We start from the raw sequence: 11,645 nt of genomic DNA, 5'->3' as shown, positions 1-11,645 counted from the left end.
ACAACTACAACTTCCGCATTTGTCCAGGACTCCACGCAGTACGAGCGGAAACCGAGGGTAACGCGGATATGATGCAATTGACTGGCGACTCCCAGCTCTAACGCCCCGTTTCCTTGGTTAAAATCGCAATTTTCTCACGATTTAAAAATAGTTGGAAACATTTGGGATATTGTAAGTAAACAACTTAACAAAATATATAACACTGGCCTTGAAATTATGGGATATTTTAATGCAAAATTCTTATATATTGTACCTTTAATATGAATGATTTTAAAGTTTGAACATGCAATACAGACACAGATGTAACTACTGTGACATAAAAAATCTTACAATGAAATAAAACCACTTCTCCTTAAATTCTTTTCAATTAATAATATCTGCATTCTTTATTACAACTTGCATACATCATTCTTTATTCTTTCAAGCAGACATATTTATTTGTCTAAATTTGTGGTGACTATTAGTATGGGACTAAATAAATCGTAGAGACTCTTGCCACCAATGGTTTTCCAAGCTGCTGGCTTATACTTTCATTTTTGTATTTGTTATATTTTGTTATTAAAATGTTTGAATGTTCGCCGGTTCCCACCTCCTTCTTCCCATAACATCTGAACTGCGTTACATTATCACAAGAAGTCGCACGCACGCACGCTTCATGAAACAATGCTGACATATTTAGCTAATTAAATATTAGCTAAATAATATCGCAGCCTTTGCGATTCAAAAATTCACACTGACTAAGCGATATATAGCGATTTCTATTTAACATTGGTACATCATGCACCCTGCTTACGTGTGTCATTCATGAAACGTAAGTTTAGCTGCAGCCAATAGTGACTGCGTGACCCTCCTCTTCCCCCTCTGCGACCCCCGGTTTAAAACCCCGGCACTATAGCATGCTAATCCACATTCTGGAAGTGTCATTTAGAAATGTGTAGGCTAATTTATCTGCCAGCAGTTTGTTTTGTATTGAGCCTTTTATTAGTGTGTATATTGATGTATTTTGTGTGTTCTGTATTTTCAGTTTTGCAATATAAAAAGGAATTCCAATTAAAATCAAGAAAAGTTACAGCTTGAGGCATTACTGGAGTTATTTCCCTCATGCAGAGCAACGCATCATGAGGACAGTATAGTTATTATTATCACTACTGAGTTAAAATGTCTTATGTCTTGAAATAAAATTTTGGTCATATTGCCCACCCCGAAATTACATAATATGAATTCTGCTTTATTAAATCATACACTGTTTTAACGTGTATTTTTTTACTTATAAACATATTTGTAGCTATTTGCATATTAATGCTGTAATATGTGGTATAAAAAGTTTCTGCACCCAAACATTATAGTTTTGCCCATTGGACAGAATCACATACTTTTTCCATTAATATTTCTTAATAAGATATATATTTGTAAATGTCTGTGTACTGTACGTTTGTGATTTTAGACGCAGCAGAGAGTGAACGGGACTTTTATTTTAGTTTGGTTGTGTGACGTCATAAGGCTGCGCCGCCCTCCTGCATCTGTTGTGATTCGGCTGAAGAAGAAAGGTTTGTGTTTTAAGCATATAAGTGTTTACATCAATGCAAACTCTTAAATCAATCTAATCGTTTTTACAAGCTATGTAAAACTAAATTAACCAATCAAAATTTAACGTGTTTTTTTATCTAATATTAATGAGCAGTGTTTTGTGCGAGTAAAGCGAAAGTAAATAGTCATGAGTAACAAGAGTAGCGTCTCATTTCGCTCCCTGTATCGTCAATCAGTTTATCATAAACATGAATTCTGTAGTGATGGAGAAATTTAGTTTTTTTAACTAAATTGAACCAAAAGTAGTTTGAAAAACTAAATTTCTAGAAAAATAGCCACTGATAGCAGACTAGTGCAGTTATTAGACGACTATAATGCTGGGGACACACTTAACGACTGGCTGACACATTCTCTGACTGTTCATCGAATGCAGCAGATTCTGTGAGTGTAAACACAGACTTTACGCGTCGAAAACACGTGCATGATCAGTCATAAGTATCAAATTACATTCATAACCGGCCTTACAGTGAGTGTGTCCCTGGCTTTATGCAGTTATTAATGCAGTTATTAGAGAGAGAGAGAGAGAGAGAAGCATGTGCGTCAATATGATTTATTTATTAATCCAATTCGTTTTAATTAATTCGTTCATTCTTTTTTTTTCTATTAGTGACAGTAGACTAGCCTAATAAATGAAACACAAAGCCCTTTTATCAAGTATAGGCCTATCAATAATTATTTATTTGTTATATTATCTATAAATATTATCTATAAAACCCGTGCAGCAGGACTATCAATTTCAGTTTAATTTTCTATTGATTATAGATAGGACTATATACTTTATTTATTAAAATTAAACTGCATGTTTCCATTAATTGTGAAGTTAGACATTGAAAATTGCAGATCAAGCTTATGGGGTTTTTCTTGTTATGAATTGTATCCTATTTTCCGTTATTACAGTCAACTAGGCAAAGTGATATGGAGCTGTAATGCGGTCAAGACCTGCTGGAACTACTTTAGCCGTGTTTCCCTGAAAATAATGCACACCTTAGAACATTCGTCAACCAATCAGATACAAGCATTCAACGGCCCTGTAGTATAAATTGATTTAATTTATATTATACAAATTTAATACCAAATATAAATCATAACTTAAGTATATAAAATACAAACTCTCTCTCTGACTGACTCTTTGACTCAGTGAACTGAACTACTGAACTAGATCTCATTGAGACGCTTTCAGAGATTTAGTTAGGATTTATTTTTCTTTCTGTTAATTATTCTCATCTTAAACAGGACAAACACACAGAAAAACCCTGGTGAAGCGACTGAGATCCACAGACGCACTATTATAAAGATGGCGTTTATTAAAGAGGAGAGTGAAGACTTCAAGATTGAAGAAGTATTCAGTTTGAAACAAGACGAAACAGAGGAACAAACAAAGATGCCGTTTATTAAAGAGGAGAGCAAAGAGGTGAAGATTCAAGACACATTCAGTGTGAAACAAGAAGAAACTGAAGAACAAACAGGTCAGTTTCATTCTCAAAGCTGAACTCAGTCATTTGATCCTAGGGCTGGGTGATATGGCCTAACAAAGATTTAAATTGATCCCTATTCCCTATATATTATACCCTGTATATTTAAATTATACTCCCTATCTCAATTTTAACATTGAGCTCATTTTTTTGTACATTTGGAGTGCTGTCAGTACAGAGAATAACGACAAAAATCGGTGTTGCCTACACTGAGTTATCCTCTTTTTAAAATGTGCACCCTGTTGACTTCAATGGGGCAAGTTTTAAACCTGCTTTTAGCCTCTTAACATCCTTGATGTGTCATTACAAGTGCACAGGTCATGTGAGTGATTCCTTCAGAGTGAACGCGGGTGAATCTGACTGCAGTAGATGTGAAAGAAATATATTAAAAATGATGTTTATTCAGCTAGCGCACATACCTGTATTTACATCCTGTTTTCGGTCGAAGTCCACAGTAGTCGATTGTCGAGTTCACGCGCGTGATCATAGGTACTAAACCTATGCGTGTGAACGAGTGTTTCTCAACAACACGTGTGGATCATCTTCACAGTAAGAGCCACAACATTCATGTGAGGAACAAACCCTCCATGATCTTTAGTAACAGCTGGATTTTTACTGAGACTAGCTCGTATATGATGCTGCGAGCGAACGCTGCTTGAAACTTAACTCTAAACAACACTATTCTCATAATCACAAATATATGTTTCATTGAAAATTATGCTAATAATGGCTGGTAATAAACGTGTCCTCTACAATTTCCCAGTTCACTCTCTGTTGGGAGGTGTTTTGATACCCTGTCTGCCCTCCTGCTGCTTTCCTTATTGTATTTCTTGAAAGCCTGATTCAGCCACATTTAAAAGTTAGACTCAAAATGACCAATCAAAGGTTGTGTCTTCTCTGAACTTAAGCTTTCTTTAGGTCAGGGACGTGAATGGTGGTTAAAGTTTCCCCCAAAGGTTTTATGACAAATTTTTCATATTTAGGCTGGTTTGCCTTAGCAGTCAAACAGCGCTCATCACTGTCAACCAATCTCAGATCGTGTCTTCTCTGCACCACTGGCTGAACTTTAGCTTTCTCTAGGTGACTTTCAAGATAAATAGCAAGATAAATAGCGTGTTGAATGTTTCTGTAGGCCCCATATGGGTTACATCCTTGATGTACAAGTTTGTAATAAGCTGCATATCCACTCATCTCATTTCTCTTCGTCCCTTATGGGATTAAATGAGTACTCTCCAATGCATACGGTCCCTGGCAGCATGTTGGGCCTCACTGTAAATCCTGTCCAGCAAACAACAGTCTGACTCAGGCGAGCACGCAATGTTGTTTTTGTTTTGTTTTTTTCGAGAAGGAATGGCGGAAGGCAGCGACCGTGCTCGGGAGATTTTTCGTAGCCTTTTAAGAGGACCAAATCTGAGGTGTGGTCATATTTTGGCTTTTACAAAAGTCCTGAGGGAAACCTAAGCGAGGATGGTCACACTATCTGCAGAACATGCACAAAAAAAGTAACATAGCGGGAAACACTTTAAATCTGCCGAGTCGCCTTGTGTGACCATCACCCACAGTTGTATAGCGAACGCAAGGCAAGTTAACTTTGACCTCAATGCCAAAACTATGTCTGGGTAATAATTGGGAACAAAATGTTGTTTTGATTTGAAATATTTTATCTCACTCACTTGAAATAAACATGAAGATTCTGCAAAGAAAAGTTTGCAGCGAGTGGCTTTGAGCCAAGAAGAAAGAATAAGTTCAAACAAGACTATAAAGAGTAACATTTAAGGGATAACAATAAAAAACAGAGACACAAGCCGAAAAGTTGTATTGGAATGAAACGAGAGAGCGCGTTCGCCTTTGATCTCCTTGGTGATGCTCCGGCTTCCCGTTTTCTTGTTCAGATCATTGTTGGAGATCTTATTAGGCCAAAATATCTGGCATGTTCGTCGAAGGCATCCATTATGGAACACATCCATTCTCCTCATGTCAGTTTTGATAACTCGCCAGCTCTCTGAACCGTACAGCAGAACAGACTTTACATTGCAGTTACATAGGAGCATCTTCGGTTTAAGGCTGTATTGTTTTGATCTCCATATAGACCAGAGTTGGGAGAAGGCACCCTGAGCCTTTCCCAGCCTTGTAGTGTTTCCACTGTTGGGCCAAAAGCAAGTGTGCTAGTGCGTGTCAGGGTCAGTCGTGTTTCCACTGTCACTTCCGGGGCTTCCTGAGACCAACAGCCAATACCTTGATCCAAAGCGGTCCAAATGGGTCTAGAGGAATTAACAAAGGCAGAGTTTATCTGAGTCAGGAGAAGTTCAACACTAGCCTGACGTGGTCATACTCAGATTCTAGTCAGAACATGAATCTGATACTGCTCCATTGGGCTGTGATAATGGGGCGTGTTTCAACTGAACCTGGAAAAGAAAATGCCTCTGCACTCAATTGGATAGACCTACAACCAATTAGAGCAACTGAGCGCAGCGTCTGGACCAATCAGACACGCACAAATTATTCATTTTATTTAATGAATAATCCAGCCAACTTACTCTCGCAACAAAGGTCTATGAAACTTCCCCCAAAACTAACGTCTCAAGTGAAGATAACACACTGGCAGAACCCGGTGTCCTGTTACAGGACACATTTGGGCTCAATCCCAATTCACCCCTAGCCCCTACCCCTTGGTCCTACCCCTCCATTTTGCGCGTTCCCGTGAAGGGGTAGGGTTGTCTCGATTCTCTTTTGGTTGGAGGGGTAGGGGTAAGGGGAAGGGACAGATAGCCCTTAAAATGAAGATTTTTCGGGACCACACTTCAAACGAAGGGGTATGAGAAATGTACCTGCATACACCGGCTACAGAGGCAACATGACTGCCAATAATCATTTTCTTTATGTCACATTCAATTTTGTGTTCATATTTACGGTCATGTTATTCAAATAAACGGTTGCAAAAAAATCGCTAAAGTTCGTTAACAATATGACGCGTGTAAAAAGCAAAAGTTTAAAGTGAAGTGGACGCGCGAATGAGGTGAATTCGCATCCGCCACGCTAAACGCCTCATTCGCGCCGCAAGACCTCCAGACGCGCATAAACGCGTCTTAACATTGAAATCACTGGCGCCAGACGCTCTATTCGTCGAAGATATCGTTCAAGATAACTTCAGAAGAAAAATGCAAAAAAATAGCTGTAACTCACGCAAGACTACAGCTGACGACGGCATCTTGGAAGTTTGTGATAAACATTGGCGCATCTCCTGTGACGTAGGCGCTAGCAACGACGTATAATGACGTGTAACGGTGAAGTAGTGGTGTCCCATTTCTTGGGGGAATATTTTCACCCCTACGCCTTGCCACTCTGTTTCAAGGGGCAAGGGTAAGGGGTAGGCGAAGGGTTAGGGGTAGGCAAAGGGGTATAAAATAGAATTGGGATTGGGCCTAAGACTGATAAGACCCTTTTACGATCCTAAGGAATTTCCAGAGAGTTGTGACTCACTTAATTCTTGCTGAGAAGGAGAAATAACCCCTTTCAATCATAAATATTCTATATACATCCACGTGAGAAATGTATTAATATATATCTAATTTTCCTATCTAATGATTTTCCTTTTGTCTGGTTTGGCCTACGTCTTCTGTTTTGGATTAATGTTTCAGACTTGATGTTGACTTGACACAATCATATGTTTAGTCTCTATAAACTCCTGTCTTCGTCCCCCATTTGTTAATTCACATTACATTTTGCTAACTTTGTGAGGCATTGGTATTATAAGACTCGTGAAGATTCTTTTCCTGAACACCCAATCAAATTACATATTAAAATGCCCTGCTAGAAAAAAAAGGTCATAAAATCTCCCTCCAAAGGGAACACTTCTTATTGGCTCACACACCCCCAGAGGGTGTGACATCTTCACGCTTTAAAAATCACTGATCACAAGATCAGCTCTCTTACACCTTTTTACCTCTTGGCTCTCTTAGCCCCCAAGGACCCCCCAAGTTTGTGCCAGGCTGCGGCCTTGTCTTTTCATTCATTAAAGATCTTCTGAATCCCACTGGTTCTCTCTCATCAAGACCACATCAGCAAAGATCAACTGGAGCCTCAACAAATTGCATCAGGACAGTTTAATGGCGCTTTTCCACTACACAGTACCAGCTCGCCTCGACTCGCCTTTGTTTGGTTTTCCACTGTCTAAAAGTTGTACCTGTACCTGCTTCCAGGAACTTTTTTTCGTATCACCTTCAGCGAGGTTCAGCGAGGCAATACTAAAATGTGACGTGAAAACACGGCAGACTGCTGATTGGTCAGAGAGAATCGTCACTGTTCACTGCATCATCATTGCACGCGCCAGACGTGATTTCCTCCATTGTCCTGTGTGTGTGGGTAGTGGGTGTGTGTCACGTAGAAGATTACGTCACGGCAGTCTCCTGCGGCGTCGCTATGACGACCAGGTACTATTGTGGAGCTACTATCTGCAATGGAAAACAGAGCGAAAAGCGAGCCGAGGCGAGTTGAGCTGGTACTGGTAATGGAAAAGCGCCATAATACAAATGGGTGAGACATGCAAGTATCAAACTTAGTCTCATTATTTGATACATTAAGTATCCTTACCCCTTTTAAGGAAGGGCATGTTAGAACTAAACTGATGGTTTGCTCAAGGCTGTTGATCTGCTGAATTTCAAACAATGCTATAACTTCTTGCTTTCCTGTATTCTGCTTCAGCTCTCTTTCCCTTGGTAAACTGTATGTATGTGTGTGTATGTTAGAGTAGTTTAACTGTGTCTAGTTAACAAAGTCTTGTTAATGTCACACTTAAAGTTGTCCATGTCTCAAACTCATATCTGGAGTCAATAATCAGATTTTTGCTCCAGGCTCGAACTAGTACTGCACAGTAAGAAAGACATTTCCCATGCCCCGGAAATGTACATTTCTTAGAATTAATAAACAATTAATACTGAGTGTTCATGGCACCAACAGGTTAATTGATTGTAATATTAATTTTACTACATTAAGTTAATTCTATTAACTGACCCAAATATTCATAATCAACTAAGACAAGTTATGATTGGTTATTAATATTTCTTACAGCTAATTTGCTACAGGAATAACGCATAGTTGTCAACAGAACTCAACTGCATACACGCTGGAAGTAGTAGAAGAAGAAGATGAGGGTAAATGATCTTTGCCGGTGTTGTAAAAATAATTTTATAAAACGGATGGTTCCAGTCCTTGATTCTGATTGGTTGAGGCGCGTTCAAAGCTGTTGTAAATTACTCAACAAACATACACCTGTGACCGCATTACATTATTATAACTGCGCAACGTTTGTGATTCAACTGCGCTCTGCATCGTGCCTAACAACGCCCTTTAGCTGTTCTAAAATAAATTCACATAAATTGAACAAATGTGTTCAAACAGCCACAAAAGACGCCTACTGACCTAATGCGTAAACATTATGGGAACCGCGGAGGCCAGACATGATTTAAATGTCGGCTGAAGACCCAAGTTTGGTTTGAAGACCAAAATGTACCAAGCACAATGTTCTCTCACCATTCTTGATTTCTAACGCACTTACCGTTTTCTCTTGCATATATCAGAGTAGAAACGAAAGCTGCTGCTCGCCATATGTTTTCACGTCATCTCTAAAAAGAGTTCATATGTAAATTGAAAGCTTCTTTTGTCCATTAGGTTGAAAGATCTGAAAAGCCCATACATTTACCTGCCCATAGACCCTTCCCTTGAAAAAATCAGGACAGAAATGGTTGAAAGTGGACAAAAGATGGATTAAAACACCAGGTATATACAGGAATGTGTCTCCCTCCTCTACTTGGGATCCATCTTAAAACAGAGACTTTTTTTAGGCTGTATTTGTTTAATAGATCAAACCCAATGAAATGATCTTTCAGAGAGCAATTCATAAGTAGCCTGTAACATATCATTCCCTCCTGCTACCTTTCCCAACCTCTACTTTCTCCATTTCCACAGCAGCATATTGTGTTAGAGCACCGCTGCTCAATACTTATACATTGAAACAGCCAAATTTTATCACCATCATTAATCAAGACAGGACGCACAGGTAAACTTATGACACTGGGGTTAATTTGTATTTGTCTCTTTTCACCTTAGACCTGACTGCGTTGAAAGAGGGGAGTCAAGAACTCAATGAAGTGGAAGAGAAGAAACAGTTTGAGATGCATCATGATTTCACAACAGGAGAAGAATCCACACAGACTGAAAAGATAACCTCACGAAAAAGAGCCCAGAAGACCAAATTTAACAGTTCTAATCTAACACAAAAACAAAACCTTGAAATCCACAGAAGAGTTCACACTGGAGAGGAGCCTTTGACTCACGTGAGAATTTGCACAGAAGAGAAGCCGTTCACATGTGTTCAGTGTGGAAAGAGTTTCACATTCAATAGAAACCTTACTGCTCACATGAAAGTTCACACAGGAGAGAGGCCTTTCACCTGCAAACTGTGTGGGAAGAGCTACTCACAAAAAGGAAATATGAAGAGACACATGAGCAGTCACACTGAAGAGAAGCCGTTCACATGTGTTCAGTGCGGAAAGAGTTTCAAATTCAAAAGAAACCTTACTGCTCACATGAGAGTTCACACAGGAGAGAGGCCTTTCACCTGCAAACTGTGTGGGAAGAGCTTCTCACAACAAGTAAATATGAAGAGACACATGAAGAGTCACACTGGAGAGAAGCCGTTCACATGTGTTCAGTGCGGAAAGAGATTCACATTCAATAGAAACCTTACTGCTCATATGAAAATTCACACAGGGGAGAGGCCTTTCACCTGCAAACTGTGTGGGAAGAGCTTCACACAAATAGTAAATATGAAGACTCACATGACCAGTCACACTGGAGAGAAGCCTTTCACATGTGATCAGTGCGGAAAGAGTTTCACACGTGAAGGAAACCTTAATTCCCACATGAGTCTTCACACTGGAGAGAGCCCTAACACCTGCAAAGTGTGTGGGAAGAGTTTCTCACAAAAAGGAAATATGAAGACTCACATGAAGAGTCACACAGAGAAGCCGTTCACATGTGATCAGTGTGGAAAGAGTTTCAGATCTAAAGGAAACCTTAATTCCCACATGAGTCTTCACACTGGAGAGAGCCCTTACACCTGCAAACAGTGTGGGAAGAGTTTCACATTAAAAGGAAGTCTTAAGGCTCACATGATAATTCACAATGGAGAGAAGCCAATCACATGTGTTCAGTGTGGAAAGAGTTTCAGATGTAAAGAAAGACTTGGGTACCACATGAATATTCACTTAAGGGAAAACTGTTTTATATGTCGTCAGTGTGGAAAGAGTTTCACAGACAAGAATCACCTTAAGAAACATGTTACAACTCACACTGGAGAGAAGCCTAACATGTGCCATCACTGTGGAAAGAGTTTCAAATTCGAAGCATTGCTTAGGGCTCACATAAGAATTCACACCGGAGAGAAGCCTTTCTCCTGCCCTCAGTGTGGAAAGAGCTTCACTGCTAAAGGAAACCTTCAGACCCACATGAGAATTCACTCCGGAGAGAAGCCTTTCTCCTGCCCTCAGTGTGGAAAGAGTTTCACTGATAAAGGAACCCTTCAGACACACATGAGAATTCACTCCGGAGAGAAGCCTTACCCGTGCAATCAATGTGGAAAGAGTTTCAGATTTAAAGGAAACCTTTACACTCACATGAGGCTTCACATGTCTTCAGTGTGAGAAGTACACATATCAAAGAGATCTCAAACATTTACAAAATCATCAGGGACAGAAATAGCATTTGTGAGTGTGAAAGGTGTTGTGGCAAAAATTCATTAAACAATCATCAACTGCGTAAGAGACACTCTGAAATTCAAATGATCATTAAAAAAGTATTTTATTCTTGCAAGAAGGCCCAGTTGCCACACAGAAGTCATTAGTACAGTCTGTGGAACAAGTGCGACAAAGGGAGGGAGGGCAGAGGAGCCTTTATAGTACCTTCAAGGTCTTCTGCTCACAGGCCCTTATCTAAACAAGGGAAGGTTTCTCTGCTAGTGACCTAATCCTGCTGAGTTTATTCCTACAAACTCAGAAGTCCCAAATGGGACCACCTCTGATCCCAAGGGGTCAGAGGTTCCCTTTTCAGCTGTCTCCCCCTTTGTCTCACAGTCTTCATATTAATCATTATATTGAAAAATCAGGAGCAGGAACCTGAGTGAGGTCAGGTTGTTGCGGTCCGTGGTGCCATCACGGGACTTTGGTTAGGCTAACTAAAATTTTATGATGACAGGACAATGCAATAGCTACAATAACAGAGAGGTTAACGTCATTATGGCATTTGATGTTGGAAAAGAAACAAATACTTCAAATGTTGCGTTTCCAAATGAGAAAGCACGTCCGTTGAGTGAGTTCTGTATTCCGTCATTGAAACGGGTATCTGTGTGTGGACCACGTAAGGTCAGTGTCATTGACTTGCGTTGGAGTAATATCCGTGGCCGCATCATGGAATTTGGGGCGATTCCGTGATGGCTCCACGGATTTTGAGTTAAGGGCCCGTGGACATTTCAAGGAAACCTGTGAGACCAGGTTGGATACCGTAACCGATACCTGTATTTTTAATTTTCAA

The 11,645-nt window shown here is 39.8% G+C and overlaps 1 protein-coding gene across 2 annotated transcripts; it reads left to right on the top strand.

The window, feature by feature from the left end:
• The first annotated feature begins 1,481 nt into the window (after positions 1-1,481).
• Positions 1,482-10,926, top strand: LOC311288939 (uncharacterized protein). 2 transcript variants are annotated; one of them, XM_084406624.1, is made up of 3 exons: positions 1,482-1,547; positions 2,821-3,053; positions 9,165-10,926. In XM_084406624.1, the coding sequence occupies exons 2-3, from the start codon at positions 2,882-2,884 to the stop codon at positions 10,757-10,759; spliced, it is 1,767 nt and encodes a 588-aa protein (XP_084262750.1). In that variant the 5' UTR covers positions 1,482-1,547; positions 2,821-2,881; the 3' UTR covers positions 10,760-10,926. The 2 variants fall into 2 exon arrangements, with proteins under 2 accessions (XP_084262750.1, XP_084262751.1); XM_084406625.1 differs by having other exon boundaries at positions 1,490-1,568; positions 9,165-10,920.
• Positions 10,927-11,645: the final 719 nt, after the last annotated feature.

Source organism: Rutilus rutilus (genome assembly GCF_951802725.1).
Source record: "Rutilus rutilus genome assembly, chromosome: 4".
NCBI lineage: Eukaryota > Metazoa > Chordata > Actinopteri > Cypriniformes > Leuciscidae > Rutilus > Rutilus rutilus.
Note: the sequence above shows the minus strand (reverse complement) of the source record. Positions and strands in the feature narration are given on the sequence as shown.

What these genes read in the sequence shown, in the direction of transcription:
- LOC311288939 (XM_084406624.1), top strand. Translation starts at nt 2,882, where the DNA reads ATGGCGTTTATTAAAGAGGAGAGTGAAGACTTCAAGATTGAAGAAGTA. An exon ending in AGAAACTGAAGAACAAACAG is followed by an intron (nt 3,054 to 9,164) that starts GTCAGTTTCATT and finishes TTTTCACCTTAG; the next exon opens with ACCTGACTGCGTTGAAAGAG.